Source organism: Echiichthys vipera (assembly GCF_963691815.1).
Source record: "Echiichthys vipera genome assembly, chromosome: 16".
NCBI classification, from domain to species: domain Eukaryota; kingdom Metazoa; phylum Chordata; class Actinopteri; order Perciformes; family Trachinidae; genus Echiichthys; species Echiichthys vipera.
Window position 1 is genome coordinate 11,315,093 of NC_139841.1, and position 26,856 is coordinate 11,341,948.

Here is a 26,856-nt window from a genome sequence, read left to right on the forward strand (position 1 = left end):
CTGTGAGGCCAAGATGTCATGTAAAAAAAAGAAGTTTTATTACATATTTCACAGAATGAAAAAAAGCATCTTAATTAATCAGATACTTATATATTAAACCATTTTAAACCAGAAAAAGTGCCCCATCATCACACATCCTAGCCAAACCATCACTTGGGCTGATCACTGCAGCAGCCGCTCTAAATGACCAGTCACTCCCATACAACAGCCTGAGAAATGCAGTACTACTGCACTGTAGCTAATTCATCCTGAGTCAACATCCCTTCGATACTGTGCATTAGCTAATGAGCTTTAGCTGCTGACTACAGCTGCACAACAATAACAGATCTCTCATTGGACACTGACCCGGCCATTCTGTAGAAATAAATTAACTGACGGTGTTTCTGGAGGTCCTGGATCTAATTAACCTGTCAACATGAAATCATACACAAAAAAATGCATTCGTCAAAGCTAGGTACTTGTTACAGAATAAAAGATGTATGAGGCCTAATTAAGACAAAAGTTTAATTTGAGATTAAAGAACACATCATCAGTAATTAATAGAATCGTAATTATAAACAGGCATTAGTTAGGACTCGGTAAAAAAAAAAAAAAAAAAAAAAAAGAATTAAAGACCAACAGATTAAGAACCCAAAACTGTGTTGTTGTTTTTGGTTTTTTAAAAAAACATTCAGAGTAATACCATGTGAATTGGCAGTAACCAGGCGTGCTGGTTATTTCAACATCTTGAAAATACAAAACATACAAAAAGTTCCTCCAGCAGACACTTATGACATGGTGTAATGCACTTTTGATGGAGTTCACCAAACAGAGTAAATCTGCTTGCAAATTGATCATGAAGTAGCTTGAGACATCGAGTGGCTTTGGTGGTTTAAGCGGTCACCCTGTAGATGAAGAGTCACAGCATCTGCAGTTGAACACTACATTCACCTGCTCATTTATTTCTATTTCTATCAGTTACAAAGTGGAGGGGAAAAAAAGGCCAATTTTGTTTAAATGCTGTTGCTAGTTAGCTTTGACAGACAGCTAGTGTAAACCTTTTACTGTATGTTTTTAGAGAAGCTTTTTAACTGCTGCACCATGAACCACCTGCAAGACTGTCTGGCTCGGAGAGCTTGGAAGATTTCATCCATACTAAGTTAGAAAACAGGAGTTTAGGAGAGACATTCAGAAACTGCTGTTCCTTCTCTGACCACATACAACTGAACCCCAAAAGACTTCCAACCTCATGAGCTGAGTGAGGTGGTCTACATGCGTATCATCTTATCACTGTTAAAAAAAAACTTTAAAAAACCAGCTTCAATGTGACCTCAGATGCTCAGGATTTGATGTCCTAAAGTCCCTCCGGCTGAAAAGGAGGTGGGCCGACGACTTAGCCCTCAAAAAGGGTTTGCATTAAGTGGCAACCTCACATGACATGTTTGTGGGGATCCTTACGCGAGACACAGATGGCAATGTTTTTATATGGTAGGTCCATATAAAACTTTTACAGTGATACCGCCATGTCCCATTTTCACAGTGAGCTCTGGTGTGCTTCTGTGGTAAAGCAGCAGCAGCAGCAGCAGCAACGCCGTCGCTACCTGGATGCATCTGGGATCAGTCTCCTAAACCAGCAGCCCACAGCCACATCTACCCTCAGCACTAATGTGACCCCGATCAGCAGAGACACGCTGCTCACCAGGAACCCTGAGGCCTCAAACATTAACCTGGAGGGAGAAAACAGAAGACTCTGTTATGGTGGATGAGGGATACAAATGTTCAATCAACTACTTTCTAACTTAAGTTTAAAGTCCAGCTTTCCAACTTTCTCGCCCCTTAATGTTGTATACATAATTCAAGAGATTCTATTATTTCCAACAGGCTGTGCACTAATACTGGCTGTGCAACACACCTACATAACATGACAATATATTACAACTCAACAAGATAAAATGATTCCAAATGCTATTTATTATTATGTATTTTATTAATGGTTTATAACTATGTTTTAGCTTTTGATGAATGGCAAGCACAATAAACATCAATAAAAAATGAAAAGGTAAGAATTCCTAGTCGGGTAACATGCAACGGAGAAAATTTGGAGCTGTCTGCCAAGCGAACGTTCAATTAGCATTGGTAATGAGGCGAAACAAGAAATTACTGTTCAGTGTAAACAAAACGACGGATTCTGCGGATGAGGTGAGCACAGTTATCGAGCAAGCCGCTTGCTAACGCTTTTTTTCTCTTAGATCCTTCTGTTGGAATATGGACCGGGCACCTGAAATTGTGCATTTTATCTGTAAATTCACATTACACAAACAAATATCCTTTATCGACATGTTGTTTGCTTTCTGAGCCTGATCTGATTAGTTGATTTGGCCCGTATGTTGGTGATAGACAGATAGTTTATCCAATCAGCAACCAGTATTTTTGCCCCTTCCCAAAATATCTCCAAACGAGAGTTCCCAGATGTATATGCTGAGCAAATGAGAATCATGCGAATCAATACCGCCCTGAAAAACCTAAGTGCAGTAACTACGAAACCACTCATAACATGATTTCTGCACAATTTTGGGTCTGAAAGTATGGATGTTAGGATTGGTTTGGATAATAATTATTAAATGGCAAACTAGTAAACCATAATCCATCATCAGTGTGCCAAATATTAATTTGTTGGGACAATTGAGAAATTTTAAAGACATTTTTTATCTAAAATGTTTGCGTAGTTATTGTACTTAGGCTTTGTAGGGTAGTCAGGTTAAATAATTCCACCTTTAAAAGGTCCCATATTCCCAACAACACATTGAGACATAGTAATGTCTCTAACTCTCTCTCAGTGTGCTTCTAATGCCATCTACTAGATCCACTGCGCCTGGCCGACAAACAATCAGAGCGGAGGAGTTTAAGATAAGCAGATGTAAAAGTTTACAGAGGTCATCTACAGAAAAGAAGACCTTCATGTGCTGTCACAGAGTGAGTGGTTGGTAGTTACACAGTGCAGAGTATATTGAGGAATCTTAATTTAAGACCTTTTTTAAGACCCTATCACCACTTAGAGTTCTAACTGGTTACATCAGCGACACACTTGATCTTACATTTATGCGTGCACGGTTGTCTTTTTCAGATGATGTCAAATCTAGCAGGATTAAATTAAACTACACAGACTCATACGTGCCTACGCAATACTTCATTTCATGCGAACTTAAGCTACAACCACTTTGGACGCATAGAGGTATTAAAGCAACAAAATGTCCTCACAAAATGGTGCTTAAGACTTTTTAAGGGCCTTAATTGTTGATCAATTGAGTTATGAAGTTTTAACTATCCTCTAAAGCCTTTCCTGTTGCCGAGTTTGTGTGAGCTAAATCCATTCAGGCACTTACTTGGGTGCAAAAACCTTCCACACCATTAGGTGTCTCCTGAGGATAGCAGCTGCACAGACTGAAGCGAAGACCTGTAAAGAGATGCACACACTCATGTTATGCGATAAAGACACGCACAGAATCTGGGGGGGTGGGCTGCACACAGTAAATAAAAATCACACAATAAAAATTGAACATCAGACTAAAAGGAGACTTAATCCTAAACCACAGATTACTAAATTAAACTCACTTTTTAGAATGAATATAGTTCATTTTAACAGATGCTGCTCTAATGTGTGACTCTATACATATCGAACAAAAGCATGTCATGGTGTGTGGATGTACCTGTGCTCCGAGAATAAAGAGGTAGCGTGTTGAAAGTTGTAGAAGGCCAGAGCTGAACTCCTGGGGGTTCTCTCTCAGTCTCATCTCCATCACAGCGTCCTCTCCCTCTTCCCCACAGGCTCTTCCTCCCTTGCTCCCACGCACCTCACACACCAGGGGCCAGAACAGCAGCAACGGACAACCCACTGAAAACAATGAGACATGGACACAAATACAAATCAGCAAGGCACCACTGCATACAATATGCTTTTAGAACATTGTATTGTATGTATTTTTAAATCATATTCTAATTTATTTCAAATATGTTTTCTCTTTTTTCTATTTATTATAGTATATTCTATTCTATTTTTATTTATAATGTAGCTTGTCTTTTGTCCCAGCAGAATCCTAATACTTTTGCAGAGGCAGCAGCCTAATTTCCATAAAGGATCATGCTTTTTTTAAATCATATTTTTTTTACATCATATTTAAGTCACTAAACCCTACTTTACTTCTCTGCTAATAAACTACCTGCAAACAAGATGTGTGAGGCAAAAGTGTTGAGGGTGACAAGTGAGGCGGGCAGTATGGTGCCAGTGTGTCCATCAGGGAATCCCACGAAGGCAGCGCCCCACTGGATGGAGGGAAAAGTGGGAAGGTGACCTGTGGCATGGAAGAACTGGGTGGCAGCCAGGGACCACAGCACTACTGGAGTCCAGGGCACATTAAAGCCACCTGAGGGAAACAATGAGAGGTTGGTGAGTGGGGTAAAAAAAGAGACCATGTCATAAGGGACAAACAAAGCACAAAAGAAATTATGTGTGATGCTAAGAATCTCACCAGAATATGTTCCATGCAGGCTACTGAGGGTGGTGGAGGAAGCGTGAATATGTAACAGAGCCCCCATTTCAAGCAGCAGCAGGAGGAAAGAGAGAGCCATGCCCTCTGGGTGCAGCAGCAGCAGACCAATTCCTAGAAGGCCACAGAACAGCAGCAATGGGGCAGAGTAGACCGTTCCCAGTCCGTAGGCCTTCACGGCAGGACTGCTGTCCACCTCGCTGCCCCCGCTCAGCTCTCCGTCGTCCAGGGAACGACGCATGCGCTGGTAGATCTGGGGGATTAGGTGGTGCAGCTCGGCTTGAGGGCTGATGCCGGTGCTCGCTCGGTAGCGGGGCGGGGGCAGAGAGGAAGCTCTGGCTGAAGCTGCAGCTTTGGTCTTTACAAACACGGTGAGAGGATCCAGCCAGATCAGGAACAGCCCGAGTCCCAGGAGACAGAAGGCTGCCCTGGGGAGGGCCAGCTGGGCCAGGCTTATGAGCTCGGCCAGATTCCTAAAGCTGTCCTCTGGAGTGGCACTAACTGCCCAGTGGAGCGCCAGGCACACAGAAAGCAGCGGTAGGATCCAGCGGGCCGTGAACACCGTCCCACCTGAGGAGTTGAGGTTCCCGTAATGGCGGAGGCAACGTCTGAGCAGATAAGTCCACAAGCCTAGGGAGAAGACGGAGAGGACGTAGTGGAGGTTCTTTAGCTGGCTGTCCTGCAACCTGGAAAGAGGAGACAGGAACGCAGATGGCTGGCAGGAGCCCTGCTCTTCCCGACAGGCGTGGAAGGAGAGCGAGAGATAGAGGCTGCCGACAAGAACTCCTAAGCAGGCCAGGAGGGTGCTGCTTTCTTTCCTCACGGTCGATGGGGACAAGGCTGGGGAAGGCAGGAACCCTGCAGCCTTTAGAGGGTCATGGCTGGGGGGCAGGAGCAGGCCATCCCAGTTGAGATGGATAGGAATATAGAGAGCAAGAGAGAACACCAGAAAGGTCACTGCCCGGCCTTCAGCGATCACGTAGCTATCTGAAAGCAGGGAGGCACAGCGGAGGAGTGGCACCAAGAGAGGGGGTATGAGGAGGCGGCTTGGGGTCAGCCAGCTAGCACCCTTTGGAGCTTTAGATCCATTCTTTTCAACAGTAACAGTTGCACATCGACGAGCTCTCCAGAGAAAGAGAAGTTCAGAGCAGAGGGCAGCGGCCGCCAGGCACCACGCCACTTCGACGTAGCCCTGTGTGAGCAGCTGACCAGCAGCCATAAAAACCCCCGCCATTAGTGCCACCATAACCGGGGCCTTCAGTCCGGGTCCATTCTCCCTGATCAGCACAAGAGACAGCTCAGACAGGATGAAACACGTCAAGCAGGCGAATGCCAGGACGGCTAAACCGGCTGCCATCTTAAGTGGGTTGAATCGAGCCCAGGTAGCTCGGCAGGTGTCTCTGACAGACGTGAGGTAGGCCTGCAGTGATGCGGCCAGCTGTGTGGAGGGTGACCGACCCTCTCTAACTGTGTTGAGGTACTCAGAGGAGAGGCGGGAGAATTCACGCTTCAGCTGAGAGAGGCTGTCTGGTGGGATGTCTTTGGCCATGCCAGAGTAAGTCTCCAGGAAACGGTTGACCTTCAGAAACACAATAATCATGAAGTTAATACACACAATGACTGAACATACTCAGTAATATGTGCTGTTTTTCTTGTGTAGAGACATTAATAACCTTGCTAGACAGCTCCTAACTGAGCACAACACCTGTTTTGCATTGATCCACAGTGCCTCCAGCTGGCTGAGACGTCCAACTGCACCCTCTGTCTGCCCATGAGGAGGGAATAGAGGCAAGAGAATCTGCCCTACGCTGCTGTACGGGATGGGAACTCCCAGCAGCAGAGCCAGGGTGGGAACCAGGTCGGTCTGGGGCACCACATCCGGTTCACTCTAAAAATATGAGAAAATAACAGCCTGCTTTGTTAAGATTACTACTCTGTAAAGTGTGAGAAATCAAATGTCATATTTGAAACATTGTTGATATATTCTTTGATCAGTTAGGTTCTGATTTGAAGTGAGACTACATAACTTGAAAGAAAAAAAAAGCCTCAATCTTCCTCCTACAAAAGAAGAGATGAATTCATAAGCTATAAAACCTAGCCTCTTAAATCTTTGCACACAGGACTTCTGTAGCCTCAGCCTTAACCCCCCCCCCCCGTCAGACAGAGCGTGCTTTGCAGGTTGAAAGTGTGGGGCGCACCACACTGGCCTCTGATGAAACAGAGCAATGCCAGCTGTGTCTTTTTGTTAATTTTGCTACGAGGCAACCGTCAAATCCCCCATCTTCAACCGTTACTTTGCTGTGAGGTGAACGACGTTGGGCTTGAGGGGATCAAAAACGTAAAAGCAGAGAGCAAAACTCTTCACTCATTGAAAACAATTACAAAAAGCCTATATTTCAGCTGCTGACTCAAGAGAATATTGGGACATGAAGGCAAATTCAATATGCCATTATCTTTCAATTACCATGTGTGGCCAAAGTGGCTGCTGTTTAGCTGAAGTTACGTTGTATTGCATTAAATTGCTGTAACTATTCAATTATGTATGGCTGCTGTTACTCAGCATTGTTGAGAAGACAATAAATAAATATAAGATTTTTTTCTTACTACTAGAATTTACTTTCAGTGGCAGAAGATTGTTCTTAAAATGAAAACTAGTTTGTTTGAGAGCTGAGCAACGTTTTGTGTTTTGTCCCCTTTCGTGTAGTAGTGCAATTATGAAAATTGTTTGTGAAGTTCACTTTTCTAGTGCGAAATCCACTTTTATCCCTGAAAAGGCAGAGACCATCTGCCAGAATCAATTTAGTTGATACAGGGGAAGTGCACAGCCAACCATGAACAGAAATGACAACAAATACCCTTTGTTGATTTGGCAAAAATAATCATGATGCAAACTGAAATTTGCAGATCAAATGAAAAGATTTAAAAACACACAAACACTTGCTATTGGATTATTTTCCTCTGGTTCCCTATTAACTAATATGTGGGCTGAATTTGTCTGTTTGACAGCATTTCATGTTCTTTCAAAAGATCCAGGAGTCAAGCTTTTCTTCCTGCCTTTTAATCAAAAATATGGTCCTGTTCTGAAAATTGTAAAGCAGTCTAAACCAGAGCTTATCTTTCATTCTGCATTTCATTTACATCTAGTTAACTGATACTGGATGCAATGTGGCAGTTAGACAAAAAGGCAAATCTGATGTTGAATGTGAGAATCCACAAAAAGCCGGCAAACTGAGCCAAGACTGGGCCTGTTATCACTTTGTTTATATTATTTTTATATTATTACTAGACCTTGGTGCATGATTAAATTTTATTTTCAGTTATTAGTTTGGCTTCCAATGATTATGAAAACAAGATAATCGAGCTAAAACTATTATTTTGCATAGGGCTGTCCTCTGAAAGTCGATGAGTCAAATCATCAGTCAACTTGTCCAAGTGTTGTGGGGTTTTTTTGTTTGTCAATGTGCATTACATTATATTTTATTCTAGCAGGGTGAGTGTGCTGACCACTGTTTCCCATAGGTGGTCTGTTGACATGAATGTTGATGCAGAAAAAAAAAAGTTACACCCACAAAGCATGGTAAAACAAACAGGGTCAAGAGGGTTGCTGATAGGCTTGTATCATGTTATTACTGTATGCCAGGTATTTACAGATCCAGACAGTATGGTTTTCCAATACTCATATGGTCTCTGAACACTCGCACAAGTGTTTTGAGTCCATCTGTTTGATGAGACCTCTTCCCAGGACTGTGTGGGGGTGTAGACTGTGATTGACTGACATCTTCCTGAGTCTGCTGTTAGCTTTGTTGCACCTGTTAAGGCGGATCAATTTACACCTTTATCATTCTTAGTGGTAGATGGAGATTTGTGACCTCATATATTCACATCAAAGCCAGTCAGTCTCTACTCAGGCAACTGAGCTGAGAAAGAAAGAGTTAACAAGGCAAGTAAGCTGGCTTTTTTCAGATGGTGTGTGCATGTGTGTGTTGGGGTGTTCAGCAATAAACTTTGCCTCAAACTGCACAAAAGCCTTTAATTGGCAAGGAATTCAAACTACTGAGTTCTTGACCACAAAATATTTTCTTCTTGTGCATGTCCTTTTACATAATAATGAATTACTTCATTAAGGAACTTCGTATATTAATCATGTAAAAACTGCATGTGAAACAGGGGGCTACTCTACCGACCTGGGATGGTGGTCCGGGAAACAGAGGGGAGGGACTGTAGAGGAAGATGGCAGCGTCGGTTTCCTTCTGACTTTCTCCGCCATGATCTCCAGTGTCTGTCATCCCGTGATCTCCCATTACCACCAAGAGGGTGTCATTCTGCAGACGGTCAATCACAGACCTGAAAGAAAAGCAGAAATATGGTCAGAGTGGTTTCAAATAGAGACTAATCAGAAACTCCTGCTGTAGCAGCTTTAAGCCTCTTTCTTTTTTCATAACAGTGTTACTAAGTGTCATAACATATGTACAGTACTACAGGGGCACTATGACAGGACGTGAGGATGACTGCAGCTGGGGGATGCTGTGAAACAAGCTTGTAGAAGCTGTACTGTTGTCTGACCTGATGACTCCATCCATCTGAGTGAGCTTGTCGGCCATGGCCGGGTGGTCGGGCCCAAACCTGTGTCCGCAGTGATCCACTCCGAGGAAATGGGCAACCAGGACATCCCAATCATCCCCCACCACTGTCAAAACCAACAGCAAGTGACAGATGGAGAGATGTGAAGCGTGAATACGATACAAGAAGAGCACAAAAGTGCAGAAGTAATTACATACTAGTCGTGTAGAGGTGCTGGAGGATCCCATTGTCCACAGTGTGCAGATCCTTGACATTGAAAGATGGGAAGGGCAGAGAGCGGTGGAACTTCTTCGGAAAAAGATTCTCCCAAGTGTCATCGCCCATGAACACCACTCGTTTGCCTGTGAGGGGATACAAACATTTAACATGAACTAAAATCAGACAACGCCGTCCGTTAACATTTAGACTGTCCCAGTGGGTTATCAACATTCAATATTGTGCTGCCTTACACAGCTTTGTTGACTACTCAATTCCAATTGGTCAATTATGGCAATCTGTGGTCTGTTATTTCTTACAAGCAGACCGCTGCTATGGACGCAGTTCTCCTTATAGAGCCTGGAGGACCATTTTTAAATCAATATAATGATTTTTAAATGAATATTTTGTGTCAAATGATTAATTTATTTTGTAAGTAGCTGTGTAATAAGCAGGATGATAATGAGCAAATGGGTCAATATTGTGAATTAAACCCCTTCAGGGGGATTCAAGAGACCCCTCTGCTTGGGCTGGGCAATTTATCAATATGATATCAATATCGTGACATGAGACTAGATATTTTCTTGGATTCTGGATATCATAGTTTGACATAATTGTTGTCCTTTCCTGGTTTTAAAGGCTGCATTAGATTAAAGTGTTGAAATTTTCTGAACTTACCAGACTCTTCTAGCTGTTCTATTATTTGCCTTCACCGACTTAGTCATTATATCCACATTACTGATGATTATTTATCAGAAACCTCATTATGTTAATATTTTGTGAAAGCACCAATAGGCAACCCCAAAATATTTGGCTTGACATCATGGTTTTTGGTAAAACATATTGTAATATTTAACATTATCCATATCGCCCTGACATGCAGATTGTCAGGTTTAACTGGTAATAACACCTGCTTGCTCAAAATTATCCCTTACATTTCAGACTTTAACAATTCATCATTAATATTCTGGCACCATTATCATGATAGTGCGTGTATTCCCCCTTTCTTGCACATATTTTAAACCCTGGAATGTTTGGGGCTCTGGCAGTTCATCTTAAATCCGAAACAGTCTATACAGTAGTTTCAAACTTTCATGCACTGGGGTGTGGTCAGAATAGCTAGACAGCACTGCAGCAGCACCTCTTTGATTCTTTGACAGTACCCGCAGTTTGTAAAAGATGAAATTACCTATGAATGTAGAGATACCTCTTCAGTTCTGCAGATTATGCAATGTATCCTAAATGAATGTATCGTAGTGTACTGCACATCATATATTCAAGTGTGTAACTACTCACCCACTTGCCCAAACTGGTGGATGAGGTTGTCCTCCAAGATGGCACTGGATGCAAAGTTATTACCTACATCCACAAAGGTAGGCAAGGAGCCAGTGGTGAAGCCCTTGATCCTCTGCATGGTGGTCGTAGGCGGGTCGGCACGGAAAGGGTACAGGCGGCTGTGTGAAGGCCTGGATGAGACCGTCTCCTCCAGCACGGGCAGCTTGTTCTCATATGGTCGGGGCGCCGTGTTGTTGGGGTCAAACCAGGCGAAATCAATCTTGAGTGCGTCGATGATGAGGAGGACAGCCCTGCGGAAACGCGGTTGGACGCGGCAGAAGTCAACTGGCTCCTCTCCGGGCTGCAGCACGTCTCCGCAGGTGCTGGTCCTGTTCACCTCCAACCTCACCAGCAGGAATCCACCAACAAACAGGTAGATGCCCACAAAGTACACCGCGCAAATCCAAAGGAGCAGGGACAGCACCGGGAGCCCCTTCATCCTACACACACAGGTGACAGCAGAAAAGGTGAAATCCAGCCACATATGGCAAGCTGTTTTATCATTTAAAAGCTAGACTGGATACGTATTGCAGATATCTGTAAGTCAGTTCTACCTCGTCAAAAACAACATTTCAGATATCCACACTGACATTCTTACAAGTAGAAATGATGTCACTTTTGCCATTCATGTGTATTATGCTTTCAATTCTACATATCCACAATTACATTTTAGATATCTAGAATGAACATTCTGGATGTCTGAATAGTCCTATTTACTAAAAACTCCCATTTTAGGTATCTACAATCCAATTGTTACTTGTCATAATTTTAATTTCAGATATCCCAAATGAAAGACCATTTCAGATATCCATAATGTAATTTTTACTATCCAAAACACATTCTGACTCGTAAACATGTCATTATGGATAAGTACAACTGCAATTCTCCTAGTAAGAATTATATTACAAATATCCAGAATGATCATTCTAAATATCTAAAATGTAATTGTGGATATGTAGAATTGAAAGCCCAATACACATGAAGGGCAAAGGTGACGCCATTTGTACTAGTGAAGAATGATGTTGTGGGTATCCGAAATGGCAAGTGTAGATAGGAAGAATGTCATTGTGCATATCTTAAATTATTTTGACTAAACGGTATTATGGATATCAAAAATATAATTACATATAATGTGATTCGATTAAATGTTTAAAACGGCTTGCCATAAGCACACTTGTTTCACACAAGGTAAGAAAAAAAAGTCAAAGGAACAGTCTATGGGCAACACCTACACCAGATGATGATGCTAGAAACGTGTGCATTCACAGAAACCTCAAGTTACACTTAAACCAACAGCACACGGCGTAGAAACGTGACAGGTAATATTAACAGGCTAACGTTAAGAGGAGGGACAGTTAACGTTAGTAAGTTAACGCTGTTAGCCGCAGCTAGCTCTTGTCACTGACCTTGTAGCAGTTGGGTTTTCGTCCTCTCTCGACCAGAGGGCAGACGTGAATGTGTGTGTGCTAACAACACAGGGGCACAGGTGTCTCAGGTAAACAGAGAACGGCGCGGCACCTCCCTCACCTTCATTTGGATTCCGGTGCAATGAGATTAGATGGCCGGTGACAGCTAGGAACTTCAGCGTGCAAACTACCCGGCGGAAATAGACGGGCGGACGTTTTTCTATGTAACACCTTGGAGAGGGAGAATTCTTGCCCTAAGCCATTGACTTCCAGGCGCATATTGCCCCAACCGTTGCTATTGCTGCTGATATATAAATAAAACAAACTATTATTTGCCTTAATTGTGCCTGTAAGGAAAATAAACAATTTCCCTATAAACAGAGTTTTCAGTTCTGATGTCAATCTAAACTGAGTGATGAACTCTTTCCCAAGGTTACTGGATTATTATATCATTTATTAATTCAGTTAAAAAAACAATGACATTATTTTAAAAGCAATAAAATACAATTCAAACAAATCTACACCCCTCACTGTTACAGATCATGTTATAAAGATACCGTCTGTGAGGCAATGTAGAGGGCTGCAAAGCATTGACGAACTCAGGGGAAGGGGGCATGGGAGCCATACAACCTCCATGAAAGCAAGGATACAGGAACGAGAAGGAGGCTAGGACACCAATCAAAGATGTCGGCACTTTGGGGGTATGGCACATGCGCAGTAAACTCTGGTCTGAACTCAATCGGTGGCGCTGCAACATAGAAAGCGAACGGCGCAGCTCTAGTACTACTGCGCTTTATACCCCAAGGCACCGCCATCTTTGATTGGTGTCCTTGCCTCTTTCCATAACCTTGTATGAAAGGAGGAACCAAAGATGTGTCACCGTGTCATTATTTCAAGGAACCAAAAAACTCATTCAATCTTCTGTGGATTATAATCTTGGGAAGAGAAAAATCTTGTGTTGTGTTAAGTAAAATACATGTTGTGTAAAGTCTGTCCAATCTCCATTATGCTGCATTATGCTGCCAAAAGTCCCTGAGCAGTTTCTATAAATCATTTTCACTACATGTGACATACTTTGAACCTCCAATGATAGTATGAAATCAAAATCTGTTGAATTGTCAAACTGTCTGTTAGTTTGTCCTATTATGCCCCGTGCAATGGCACATTTGTACTGCAGCTCATTTTAAAATCCATTTATTGACACACAGACCTAGCCAATGTATTTTTATTTGTTATTTAACATCCTTGAACCCAACTAGTGACCTTAAACATGGGGGGGGGGGGTCAACTTTAGCATCCATTCGCAAGTCCTACTGTGAGTTATTCCTTCATTTACAGTCAACCTTATCCAGAAATTACATTTGAAGAGGCCCTGTCCAGTCTCTAATCAATTGTCCTACACAAGTGCTTCACAACGTCTCATTCCACCACATCATAAACTCACTGAAGTCACTTTACGCCATGAGTCTCAAATGATACATGCCAATTTTATTTTTGCATCATTCATTATAAACTGTAATCAGTCACAACTTGCTGTCTTTGCAGAGAACCATGAAATATAATTAAAAAAATCAATAAGACATAAGAGGTCAATACAAATACGAAGAGGACAGGGAAATTATCGAGAAGGACTTTATTCTGAGTCATTTTAGAAAATAATCTTTTTAAATAAATACTTTCAACTTTTCAGGTTGATGTTTTAAATCTAAAATGGACCAAATTGTCAATTTGGGAAATTCCCCACCATTCGGAGGCACGCAGCCAGACATCACATGTAGCAACTCAAAGTTGCTGGTCCCAATGATGCGGAAGACAGTTGTAGAATTGCCGTGGGTGTCTGCAAACAAGCCTTATCAAAGCAGATGGTTCATGAGCTAACATATTAATACTACTGAACCCACAGAACCTGAAAACAGGTATGTGGGCCAGCCCTGGAAAAAACAGGCTGAAAAAGGAGAAAAAGCCCAACAAAGGTGTGTGTGTCACCTTAATCTTGAACCTTTACATCCTTTTAGGGTTTATGCAATACTACAGACTGCACGTAACAGATCTGGTGCATAAAAGAAACTGCCTACAAATAATGACTTTATGTTTATAAATCATCACAATGCACAAGCCTGGCAACAGTGACTGATAAATCAAACCTGTCATCACTTCCTTCTATTTATGTCAGCCTGCCAAAATCCCTAAGTGTATTTGGCTGAGGGCTGAGTGTTTAACTTCCCAATTTGACAATAACTGAACATAACAATAGTAAGTGAAGATTACAAAAGATGTGATTTTCCCAAGACTCCAAGGAAAAACCTGTCAGAAGGTTGTGAAGTTGGTAGCTTTCCCTTCTGTCCCTGTCAGTAGGGGGCAGTGCTGCCCCAATTCCTGAAACATGAACTGCTTCTTCTGGTTCTGTGTAATTTTTCTGCTTTTGAGTTCATTCACAGAGTCCTCTGCTACTGAGATGACTGGTTCACATGGTCTTCACTCTTCTCCCCCACCATTTGCGGTGCTTTGGGACTTGTCTTTGCTAATGTGCTGTAAATGGTCATAGCCTGAGGGCAGGGAGACAGGATGAGAAGGATTATTTTTCATAATTGAAGGAAACAAAAATATACTTTCTCTAGTGGCTATTTCCATATCAATCCAAATGCCCTGAACATGAATTAAAACAATGAAGAGCATACCTGTGTGACCATTCCGCTAATGTCACCGGAGCTAGAGGGCAGGAGGATGGTGTTGGACTCTTTGGCGAGTTTGGAGAAAGCAGACACGTACTGCTCCGCCACGCTAAGCGAAGCTGCTGCATCTCCATTCTGTACAATGCACGATAAAAAACATTTTTAAATCAGTTAACTTTCATAAACACAACTGTGATCACGAGTGTCTCACTAAAAAACAAAAAGTCCTCTTCACCTGCTCGGTCAGAGCATCTGCCAGCATACGGATCGCCTTAGCTTTTGCCTCAGCTTTGGCTAGGACTGCTTGGGCCTCACCTGGATGGAACACCGCAATCAATTAGTGAAATAGAACTTGGGTATTTTCAGCCCTACAACCTCAACCGGAAATGAGACTAAGAGCAGGAGAAACGGGAGAAAACAAGCACCCTCCCTTTAAGCACAGACGCTGCATTAAAACTTCAGAGATGAAACAACTATACTTGGAGTCTGAGTGCACCCACCAGATGCTTTATTGATCTGCTCGGCTTTTTCACCCTCCGAGGCCAGGATCTGAGCTTGTTTACGACCCTCAGCGACATTAATGGCCGCTTCCCTCGTCCCTTCAGACTCCAGCACTGTGGCTCTCTTCTTACGCTCAGCCTCCACCTACACAGAGTGGAATACAAATGGGTGGTCAAACTTTTTCTAAGCTTAATACAGCTTTCAAACCTGCCCAGAATCTACCAGTAAAATGCTGATATTCATTGGTTGCTACAGTTAAAACAAGACGTCTTGGTCCCTCTGTATAAAAAAATGAAATAAAATAATGTTACTGCCAGACTCGCTGCTGAAGGAATATAATCAGTCTTAAGAGATAGTTTGGATTTGTAGAAGTATGAGGTACTTATTCATAGCCAGTGGCACCTACAGATATTCAGCCCGGTTTGGAGAAGCAGACAGGAGGACAGACACTAAAGCTAAGAAATGTACTTCTGTGGGGCAACAGATTAAAGTAGTTTAAAAAGAACCATCCAAAATATATCAATATTAGTTTTATGTGTGTGCCATATTTAGAATATTTTTCACAGCTTCACCTTTCCATTAGAAACCTGTGTTTTAGGTTTATGTGAGGGAAACTAAATAAGTTATTTCTACCCTTTTCAAAGCTACCAGACTCCACTGACAAAAACAGCAATTTTATCTCGCAGAACATGGGAGTTGCTGGTCTACAGCTGCCTCAGTTGGTTAGTTTGTTTGTTAGTTTTTAAGCATTTAAAACACCAAACTCACAATAACGCTAACAAATGAATCGAGGCATGGGTGGACCAGCAACTCCCATGTTCTGCAAGATAAAATTACTGTTTTCGTCAGTGGAGTTACCGGCATGAGCAAATGGCTTCAGTTACCCCCGCATAAACTTAAAAAGGGCTGTTCGACGGCAACGTAAAGCTGTTGTTTTTTTGTACTTTAATGAAAAAAGGATGAGGTGACCTTCTCAGGTGTCCACAGTGATCTAAATCGAACTATCTGCAATATATTCATTCTATTGGCCCCACCTGCATCTGCATGGACTCTTTGACACGAGGTGGAACATGTATATCTTTGATTTCATAACGGAGGCAACGGATCCCCCAGTCGTCTGAAGCTTGGTTGATGGAGTGGACCATGTTGGCGTTGAGGGACTCCCTTTCCTTGAAAAATCAACAACAAATTAAACTAATTTAAACATCTGAGTACTTATAAAGTCATTCATTTCAAGCGTACAGAATATTGTAGTAGTGGTTTGTCATTACCCTGAACACCTTGTCCAGTGTGAGTTTGCCCAGTTCTGAACGCATGGTGGTCTGTGCCAGCTGTGTGACAGCATATTCTGGATCCTCAACACCGTAACTGGCCTGGGCGCAATCAGAACAGGTCAAAAGATTTTTTTTAAAATATATGATATCAATTTGATCAGAGTATAACAACACAAGTGTGAAGCCAATCATATCAGCAATTGAAGCAAGCTGTTCTTAAGAGCATACCTTAAAGGGGTCTAGGATCCTTAAGTACAGCACTCCATCGATCTGTAGAGTTACATTATCTGTGAAAACAAGATACACTCATTTTTTAAATGTCTATTAACTTATGTCACACTTAGAATTTGACATTTTATTGATCCCTCACCAAGAGATACAGCAGACTGCTCTGGGACATCAATGACAATCTCTTTGAGACTCTGCACATAGCGAATTCGATCAAGTATGGGGATGAGGAAGTTTAAACCCTACAAAGTGAGAAGATGGTTGTTGAGCTTTTGGGTTATATTTTTGACATTATTTAAACAGAAATCTTCAGAAATAAAAGGTTGATACCGGCTTTAAGATCCGGTGGAAGCGACCCATTCTCTCCACCACCCAGGCTTCCTGCTGCGGCACAAACAGGACCACTGTGTTCATGGGCAGGCTGGACGCCCATCGCTGCTGGGCTGGTGTAACCCACAACCTTGGGGCAGCCCGCTGGGTTTGCTGCAACAATTATGTCACATAAGGAAAATAGACCAGCTGCAAGTAACAATCATTTGAATTTTTCTATCACTTGATTCTTGAGTTTATAGGAAGTAAGAAAACTGAAAAATGCCCCTAACAAATCCCAAGAGTGATCTGCAAATGGTATGTTTAGACCAATCAACAGTCAGAAATCTCAACAAACATTGTTTTCACAATGAAGAGAGGCAGAAAATGATCACGCTGGAGAAGTTGAAACCAGCGCCATTTATCATTTTTGCTTCATACATTTTGTAAACAAAACTGACTAAACTAACTACTACTGCACTTTAAATATCATTATCTTATTTTTTTTAGACACTACAGGTGAATAAGGTAAAACAGTTTACTAGAATGTCTTGTTGGAATATGCAAATGGTGCATTCTTATTAAATCTGTGATAATTATCATACATTTCCATAACATTGGATTAAGCCAGGTTCAAAATGATTCATTCTGTTATATTATTATTATTATTATGATTTGGATATCTCTCTTTATCACTCCATGAATCAGAAAATACTGTCACAGCCGTAAAAACAAAATAATAAAAACCCTTTTTCACATGTTTTTAGGGATAAAATGGGATGTTTCAGGTTAAGGCAGGGATTAAACCGTGACGTTTGGTGTATTGTAGACGCGACTGAAGTCGAGACTTCTGGCTCAGAGGATGGCAAAAACTAATTTTGAGAAAATTTCCTTTAAAGATGTATTCCCAAATTGCATACATTTTGCAAGTCCCTACAGGTTTAAGAGACATCTACAGACACAAATGGGAGTAAAATAAACACCTAGGCCTGAATGTATATTTTGAATGTTTTATTTCCATTAGTCTAAAAGAAGACATGTTATTAATTATTTTGCCTGTAGAAAACGCTATGTATCCTTGGACATTCTACGTTATATTGTATGCAGATAACAGTGTAAAGGTTTAATGTGTCATGAAAGTGCATTGTACCCAGAATAATGGTCAACGTTAGCCTTGTCAGTGGTTGGCTAGACAAAGGGTGCTTCTCTTGTGAACTTAGTAGGGACACAGCGGTACTTCTTTCATGGTGAAATGTGACATGTCGTGGATTATTGACACTGATAGACGCTGGAGGATGACAACTACTTCACCAACAGCTCGAGACTACTCTCAGAAGGTTTGCACGAGCTAACAAAGCCGGAAATGATTAAAAAAGCTACTAGTTACTTTACCTGCAGAAGTGCTCCGCCGGTCCGACACAGTGTTCGTAACATAATTTGGTGCAATAATAATAATAAGTGCAGTGACTGTGTAAAAGAAGGTTCAGCTTGGTGAACTAGACTCTACACAAACTCTGTGCTCATGTGTTTGACCCTTACCGATCAGGAAATGAACGTTACATCAGTGGTGCGACAGTGGAAACACTCCTACAATGCGGGCTCATGAACCGGAGTGCAATGGTTCCGCTAGCACGCTAATGTTTACTACTACTACTACTACTACTACTACTACTACTGCTAATAATAATAATCATAATAACAATAATAATAATCATTATAACAATAATAATAACTATTATTATTATTATTTTATTATTATTATTGTTATTATTATTATATTATTGTTGTTGTTGTTTTTATTATTATGTAGCCTAATATTTGTACTCTTAATTCTTGTAGGTTATGTATTTTGTTATTGTCCAGTCATAACATTAGCTTGCTGGATCTGTTTTGTTTATTAGAAATGCAAACTCAATATTCCTAACATGTAATGTAGAAATACTGAATTATTCCAAATTCAGTAAAAAATAAAAATAAAATTAAAGTAATAATAATGATTAAAAGGCTTCATGCTCCCTAGCAATGGTTGCCAAGTGGACAGTCTATTGAGGCTTTGATCGTCTGATCTGGGACGTCAAATTCTAGAACGCCTTTGATGGTAATTATTCACCCTGCATTCAAATATACTTCAGTTCCCCTGACAGGCAGTTCGTGGAAACTGAGCCAAGAAATCCTCAGAAAGCACAGGAGATAATTCATCTACAGAAGAAAAAAATTACCATGGATAGAAAGGAACACTCACAGACGGAGGACATACCACAGATAGTAGTGGGAGATGTTCGTCCACTAATTGAATCCTTTGTCCAAAGGATGACAGTGGAGCAGTCACAACTGCTGAAACAAGGAGCAGCTGATGATGCAACAAAAATTATGTTGGCAGAACTGTTTTTGGACCTAATAGCATTAGTGTCCAACTGCATTGTGATGACCGTTGAGCATAAATATGGCCTACTCATGTCCCAGCAGCATGTTCTGTCCAGTGTGGGCAACACACTCCCTCTGACTTTTGCTGAGGTTCTGGATGTAGATGCCGGAATCCACTGCGACAGCTCAAAATGCTTTACAGACTTATTTGCTATGGAAGTTGCAAAGAGCGTCAACTCTGCCATCTGCACTAGCAAGGACACCTCGGAGCCTGGATTTAGTGAGTCTGTGATGTAATGTTATGGTTAATCATGCCTACTGTATGCTAAAAACAATCATGGACAAGATGAAAGGTTTGTGCACACCTCAACCACAAAGGCCTAGAACACCTCTGGACTCTGAGACTCTCCTCACTGAGTATGAGCAGCTGCAGGCTAATACCTCCCTGGAGATTTAAGTTCTTGCAGATGAGATCCCTGACAGTCATTGAAGAATTGAAGAGTCTGAAAGTAAAAGATGCTGGAAATATCAGCCCAGAATACAAAGACAAGTCTGAACTGTCCTTGGAAGGAGTGGCATCTGAGGGGACAGGTGCCAGATCTGTGCAGGAGGCAACAGAACAGACAGAGAAAAAAGAGTTGGTCAGGATACTTGTGGAGAACGTGGTTTTGCGAACATGCATCAAAGCAAATTTGAGCGCCATTGCAAACCCAGAGACCACCTCTAAGCGCCTGTTTGAAAAAGTATGGACTGAAGTCCATGGAGCAGATTTTGAAATCACCCGAAAAACCTTTAAAAGCCTTGACAAGGCCATTTGTAAGGGCATTCGAAAAAGGTGGAGCTGTGCAGAGGCCGTGCTGGTTTCAGTGATGCTAGAAGAACCAGCAGTTGAAAATTGTATCGTCTCCTCTTTTAAAGACCACCTCTTGACACCAAAGAAGCGAAGCGCCTTCTACAGATTCATGTCCTCAATTGGCAAAGACCTTGTGGAAGTGTATGGGCGACAAGGGCCGTACAGGTCCGTGGTCTCTGTAGGTCTAGTCATGATATAGACCAGTGAATGGACTCCTGAGGCAGACACCAGTGAATGGACTTCATAGAACAGAGAACACTGAATGGTCCCAATTCCAAGTGTTCAATAAAAGTGTTGAGATTTAAATTTCTGCTTATCCCTCTTAAAATGTTCCCTCAGAACTCTAAATGTCAGGCTTCTGATTCAGTTTTGCTCACGTCAAAGCTTTTGAAAAGAAAATACAAAGAAAACAGTCTTCTTTCACACCTGTCGTAGCATTTAAGTTGTAGTCAGGAAATTGTTAGCAAATAGGTTAGCAACACAGTAAGCACCTTACAGTAACAGTCAAACAAATACAAATAAAGAGGTTTTAGCATTGTACAATATGGGATGATTGTGAACAATAAGCACTTTAACTTTTGATACTTTATTTCTATGATTATACGTTTATATATTTACTCAATTTTAAATCAAGGTCTTTTGTAAGAGGTTATTTTCAATTGGGGTACACTTCTACTTTTGCGACCGTTCAGAATACAGACTCCACCCCTGGTTATCCTTCTTTATATAGATTATTCATCTGAGTTAATCCTATAAACAATTATCAAAAAAAACAGCAGCCAGAGTGTGTATCGACTACAAGGAGACACAAAACAATAGCAAAAAAGAGGTTAAACAACAAAAGCTTGTCTTACTCCTATGTAGGACAGGTGGTTGGGCCCTAAACATGTCTGTGCCCAGGGGTGGCGCATTGTCTCATATTCTGCCCATGGTGACTATATATGTCAAGTATAATTTAAATATTTTAAAAAACCCATATTTGATATGATGAGGGAAAAAATAGAAAAAAAAGAATAGAGAAAATATTCTTTTGTGGAGAAATGGCTATTCCTATGAATAACAGCATAGTGATTATTTGGATATTCTGCACCAATATAACTTTGAAATACCCACTGTTACTCAAGTATGTGTCTTCTATCCACTCTGTCCATTAAATGATTCAGGAGTCAACATATTGGCTTGCTAAATACAGAGGGGGGTGCTGTCGGTCAATTCTTCACAGTGTGTAGAGTAAGTTACATCACGCTCAAATTTACCAAATTAAGCTCAATGTTGTTTGGGATCCCTTGGTTTATGTCATGGCTGTTAAAAGGGCACCTAGAGTGTCCGCCTTTGTTCAGTAGATACACTGAAAAATCACAATGGAACAGACAACAAATGGTGTGCTGAGGATCAGACAGTGGACTGTTGGGATTAGACTATATTTATGTATGTTATACAGTGTGGTTTGTAATTGTTTGTTGATTATTTTATGGACTTGTTCTTTTCTTTTTTTATGCATTATCTTTGATCTAACTCAACCACAGCAGCTTTTACAGAAATGCTACAGATAACATACTGGAATAAAACAAAATATGCAAGAATAGCCTATTGATGAAAGGCATTGGAGAATAACAATGACCACAGACTAATGAAAAAGAATTGAGACATTAAGACAGGGGTGTCAAACTCAGGCCCGTGGGCCAAATCTGGCCCGCGGTGTAATTATATTTGGCCCGCAAGATCATATCAAGGTTCTATGAGAGCTGGACCGCGAGTATAAAGCACATACACGTCTACTTTTCTGTTGACAAACATGAGCATCCATGCTACCAGTCTCTTCGGACAAACTTAATCCACCCCTCCCCGAAAACGACCAAAACAAAGATGGAAAACAGGAGCTTTCAGCAGCGGTGGGAGGCAGATGATCTGTTTATGAAGGTAAAGAGCTGTTTTTCTCGTCTGCAGAGCCACCGTGGCTGTAACCAAAGAATAAAACATAATAAACACCACGACAAGAACAAGGACCTGCACTGGAAAGGTTCAGCATTACACATCTGGAGAGAAGGGAAAACATAAACATTTGCACTCTGCAGTTTTTTTTAGTAAATATTGAGTTTGGCCCGCAACTTTGCCCCAGTTTTTAAATTTGGCCCACTGTGAATTTGAGTTTGACACCACTGCATTAAGACATCAAGGAGGAAGCATTTTACAGATACAATTGGATTGTAAATTTAGTCGCCATTCACATTCACTTTAAGAACATATTTAGTCTGAAAAAGCATGAATGAAAATATGAGACTAACCATGAAGCTAAGTGTAAGTTAAAACCAACAGTTAGGCCTATCTTTAAAAAAGTCATGAAAAAGCTCAAAGCGTCACTCTTTAGAACAAAGGTTAAAGGGTTTTTCTCCCCTCAACTTTATTCAATAAAGATACACAACAAGTTGGAACAGTCTGTGTATATAACAAAATTCTACAATTTACAATAAAGAAATAAATACATATAAATAATAAATATATTGTCTTGCTTGAATCATAGCCTATATTTTAATAACTGCTTTATTTGTATATTCAGACAGAGGAAAAGTATTGTTTGAAATCATTTTTTATGATTTCTTTTTAATAACTTAGATTTATGAATGTACAATTTAGTTATATAAAATAAGTAACTTAGTTATATATAAATGTGAACAGATACTCGTGTCATTTAAACACTGAGGCGGTAAAACTACAGTTGTTTAGTCTGCTGCTCATAATCTGTGTAGTCTACGTCATCTGTTTCTTCCGCTAACCTGTCCCTCTCAGCGATTGGTCGGATATCTTTTTCTACGGCTCCGCCCTCTAACGCTGTACTGTATTCTTATTGGTCACCGCAGACGCCAGTAACAGGTGCCTCGACCCCGCCTTTCTCCTCTCTCGGTGCCCTCAGGTTGTTCGTCAGTCTGAAAAACCTGTGATGAGAGTTTTAATAATGGCGTGGCCGTGGCGGGGGGCTGCTGCTGCTCTCTGCCCGAGTCCAGAATCAGAAAATCACCTGTAAACATCGACTTGGAACTTATAAAGCGATTTGAAAAGTGATTTAACGGTAACTATGTCACCGAATAGAGTAAATCTCCGCTGAGAGCTTGCTCTACTAAACTGTGTGAAACTACCGGACCGTCGCTGTAAGCGCGTTGCCATGTCGTTACTGTGTGTCAGAGGTATGTTTTACATCATTTTAATTTCTTTACACGGTTGTAGTAACTTTTACACTTAAAACCTGAGTATGTGGAATTCAGTCTGATAATGTCAATGAAATCTTACAGAACAGGTTTTCTCTGCTGGAGGAGGCAACAGCCCTCAGGGAGTGGAAAAGTGTCTCACATTCGTCCTATCGTGATTTTACAGTTGTTTTTTTAAAACCCAGACTTTTAATGAGGATAATACAAAAACAGTAGTCATATTTGTGGGTGTTTTTCTGACCAGGACATGATATATTACCTCTGTTTTTTTAGAGCCTTCCATAGCCTACTATACCAGCTGTTGTAGCCAAACATTAAAAAACAGTAGCCAAGAGTATCATTTATCGTCAGTGGCTCAGGGTGATCCCAGTTAAGAGCAAGAGTTATAGTTCTGGAGACAAACATACTTATATTGTGAAAATTAAGTGTTCTAAATTATACTTCACATACACCACTTTTTAATGAAAGTAAGGGTTAGTGTAGCCTACCTCTGTTTGACAAGATATAAGTGAAGAAAACACTCTATTAAGCATTTGGCTGTCTTTCAGTACCCTGGTGCAGGACAGGTGCCCCTACCTCAAGTTCCACCAGATCCACACTGTTGAGTCAGAAGAGGACTTTACTTTTATGATTTTTTAATTATCCCTTTAATGTTATCCTCCCAACATTAGTAGTGCATAGATGGATAGGAATACTGTTTATCAATCAGGGGTCCCCCCCAAAAAAAATAAAGAGAGAAAAATCTATTTTTTTAAGGGTCCAAATGATAAAAATAACAATAATAATTAGGACTTCACAATGTTAAGGAAAATATCTCATATTGGAGTCAATGGTCAGTTATGCATCATTTTAATTTTTACTGAAAAATATATTGAAATTATCACAGTATGATTTTTGCGAGGGTCTGTAGGAAACAAAGTTCCCTTTTGTCTGTAGAATACGACTTGTTGGACAGAACATCTCTGCAGGACCATTATTCAGAATGGTACTTGACACATATTTTGGCTTTAACATACTGCGCAAATAAAAACACGTCTAAAGTAAATCAGGCTCAGGTGGGTTAACACCAAAAAAACGGTGGACAACCCATGCCTGCCCTAGCATCCTTTACAGCAGCAAAGCCCATTATGTAATATTGTATTTCATGCCATCAAGACCAATGCCCAACAATTTGGTCCAGTACTGCCAGGATGTGGACAAAAAAGACAGAATCATGTCACAAGCTCATAACAGGTGCAGTTTTCTTTCCTTTGAACAACGCATGCACATATGTAATGATGAAGCCACACAAGCCAAGCTACATGTTATGTAATTTTTTTCATGTGACCTAAAGTTTGGCATAAACTGTTATTTTTATTTATTTAGTCCTGAGAAAACCCCTTTTCTTTGTCTCTCCCTCCCTTTCTATTCCTTTTTTTTAATATTGTTATAATGTCCTTGTGAATTCATGCAGTATTTGGACCAATTTGGTCAGAGGAATTGAGATCAGAGTGTACTTAAAGCAGAGGAAGTTTAAGACCTATAGTACGGGTTGCCACTTTTTTTTTTGTCTGAAACGGGAAACTTTCCTCCTTTTTTAAAATTTTTTTTTCTCATCCTGTCACTTGTCATGCAACTGAGCAGCATCCGTAAGTCCTGTTGACAAAAGAGAAGAAGTTGAACACATCGCAGAGAAAACTATACCGTATATATATTTGCTTTTCAGTGCTTTTTATCCTACACCCTTTAGCCTGACTATGCTCTTTCTTTTTACTAACTTTTATGATTGTTGCTAGTATGATTTTACCTGGTGATAGTCATAAGCTGGACACAAGTCAGTATTGTGTCATGAATAAATAGTGCAAGATATCCTGAAAATGTCTGAAAATCCAAGGTTTGACAGACTGAGGCTTTGTATGTAAATCCCCTGTCTGGTCATGTTGTTTATAATTATTATCATGTGGCTGTTGTGGCTATAAGTAGCGCCTACAGTGGCTTTTGTGCCTGGAATGTAAGAGTGAATCGCTGACTGTATTTTATCCCCCAATCTTTTTAATTAGAATTTTTGATTGAAAATACCTTCAGGACTTCATACACACCCAGGCTATTTTTTTTCTTCAGACATCCTTAGATACCTTCACTTATGCATGTACACAATCAAGAAAACCCCTTCTGTCATGATCCTCAGTGTGTCTAATGCCTGTGCAAATGTTATCCACAGCACTGTTGAGTGACTGTCACAGCACTGATCTCAAGAAAAACAGATATGCAGAGCAGGAATCCTCCCAGTTGAAGAGTAGCATAAACCTGCTGTTTTTCCTTTACATGAGCAGCTGATTGTCACTGATTAGACTATTCTGTTCTACTGTATCTACTCCTGACTCTGGAACACTGTGACATGCCGCTCTGATTGATTTCAAACGCGCAGGGGGATCGATTAACCAGTCACCTGCTGAGCGGAATCAGACACATCTTTCGTAAACAATCGCCTGAATCATGAAATATGTGGCCTTTCCTGTGTTATGTGCCACCTCGGCTTGTTTCCCCTGATGATTAATATTCCTACTCTTATATCTCATAAACATGAGATCATATCTTGTGATGCTAGAGGAAGCTTTTTTTATTTCAGGCTAGGCATGGTGCCTCCACTATAGATGTTGCTGCTGCATGAAACCTTAGTATTTATTAAGTGTGTAAATTCATTTTTATCACAATACAAGATATATCGATTCTGTCATCAACAATATGATATTAGCTAATATCACAAAGTCTGCCACGATATGGATTCCATTCAATCTAGGGGCCTGTGATTAATATAAGAATATAATATGTAACACCATCAGTTAGATTTATATCAACTCACAAAAAGCAATTTAAGCAACGACTAGGTGGAGAGATTATATCTCCGCACTGGCCTGGGAACGCCTCGGGATCCCCCAGTTAGAGCTGGTTAATGTGGTCCGGGAAAGGGAAGTTTGGGGTCCCCTGCTAAAGCTGCTGCCCCCGTGACCCGACCCCGGATAAGCGGTTGAAGATGAGATGAGATGAGAGATGAGAAGGATAGGCAATGTTACTTCATCCTGTCAAAAAAAAGAAACTGCAGTGATCAGTGTCATCTTGCAACAGAAAACTTTTGGATGTGCGGGGTACATAAAATCCAGAAGTAATTCACTTTTAACCTGTCTGCACCTTCTATAAAAAGGAAAATCAAGATTTATTTCTGTAGAACTTGAAAACAATGAGCTTCAGAAAGACTTCAGACATCAATAGGCTACACCAAGCTGGGCAAAAGAAAGGCTCCTCGCAGGGAAAAGGTCACAAAGAAGCAAGTCAGTTTGGTTACTTACTTAGAAAGTTCAGCCAATGGCTTGGCAATCGAGTTATTGTGCTAAATGGGGCCTTTCCCTGGCTCACTGTCCGTTTATTGATGAAT

The 26,856-nt window shown here is 40.9% G+C and overlaps 3 protein-coding genes across 3 annotated transcripts in view; 1 reads left to right on the top strand and 2 right to left on the bottom strand.

Moving 5' to 3' along the window:
- Positions 1-1,465: 1,465 nt before the first annotated feature.
- On the bottom strand, positions 1,466-12,157 carry pigo (phosphatidylinositol glycan anchor biosynthesis, class O). Its single transcript, XM_083930448.1, has 11 exons — positions 12,041-12,157; positions 10,596-11,074; positions 9,302-9,445; positions 9,087-9,210; positions 8,708-8,867; positions 6,229-6,411; positions 4,506-6,102; positions 4,197-4,400; positions 3,687-3,871; positions 3,363-3,433; positions 1,466-1,706 (listed from the first exon to the last, which is right to left on the bottom strand). Exons 2-11 carry the CDS (start codon positions 11,071-11,073, stop codon positions 1,577-1,579), a joined length of 3,276 nt encoding a protein of 1,091 aa, XP_083786574.1. The 5' UTR covers position 11,074; positions 12,041-12,157; the 3' UTR covers positions 1,466-1,576.
- Positions 12,158-13,434: 1,277 nt separating this feature from the next.
- stoml2 (stomatin (EPB72)-like 2) lies at positions 13,435-18,553 on the bottom strand. The gene is made up of 10 exons (XM_083930398.1): positions 18,417-18,553; positions 17,046-17,198; positions 16,858-16,957; positions 16,716-16,774; positions 16,485-16,586; positions 16,248-16,382; positions 15,213-15,357; positions 14,948-15,027; positions 14,719-14,847; positions 13,435-14,586 (listed from the first exon to the last, which is right to left on the bottom strand). The coding sequence occupies exons 1-10, from the start codon at positions 18,456-18,458 to the stop codon at positions 14,488-14,490; spliced, it is 1,044 nt and encodes a 347-aa protein (XP_083786524.1). The 5' UTR covers positions 18,459-18,553; the 3' UTR covers positions 13,435-14,487.
- Positions 18,554-23,213: 4,660 nt separating this feature from the next.
- unc13bb (unc-13 homolog Bb (C. elegans)) overlaps positions 23,214-26,856 on the top strand; it is a 69,490-nt gene continuing 65,847 nt past the window's right edge. Inside the window, exon 1 of the mRNA XM_083929613.1 lies at positions 23,214-23,423. Within this exon, the coding sequence (XP_083785739.1) occupies positions 23,402-23,423 (22 nt within the window). The 5' untranslated portion in view covers positions 23,214-23,401. The remainder of the gene's footprint in view (positions 23,424-26,856) is intronic.

Coding starts and splice junctions, on each gene's coding strand:
- pigo (XM_083930448.1), bottom strand. CDS start 11,073: ATGAAGGGGCTCCCGGTGCTGTCCCTGCTCCTTTGGATTTGCGCGGTG. Junction 3,872..4,196: donor CTCACACATCTTGTTTGCAG/GTAGTTTATTAG, acceptor CATTGTTTTCAG/TGGGTTGTCCGTTGCTGCTG. Junction 1,707..3,362: donor TGGAAGGTTTTTGCACCCAA/GTAAGTGCCTGA, acceptor TTCTCCCTCCAG/GTTAATGTTTGAGGCCTCAG.
- stoml2 (XM_083930398.1), bottom strand. CDS start 18,458: ATGTTACGAACACTGTGTCGGACCGGCGGAGCACTTCTGCAG. Junction 16,775..16,857: donor GCAGTCTGCTGTATCTCTTG/GTGAGGGATCAA, acceptor TTGTTTTCACAG/ATAATGTAACTCTACAGATC. Junction 16,383..16,484: donor CACTGGACAAGGTGTTCAGG/GTAATGACAAAC, acceptor TGATTTTTCAAG/GAAAGGGAGTCCCTCAACGC.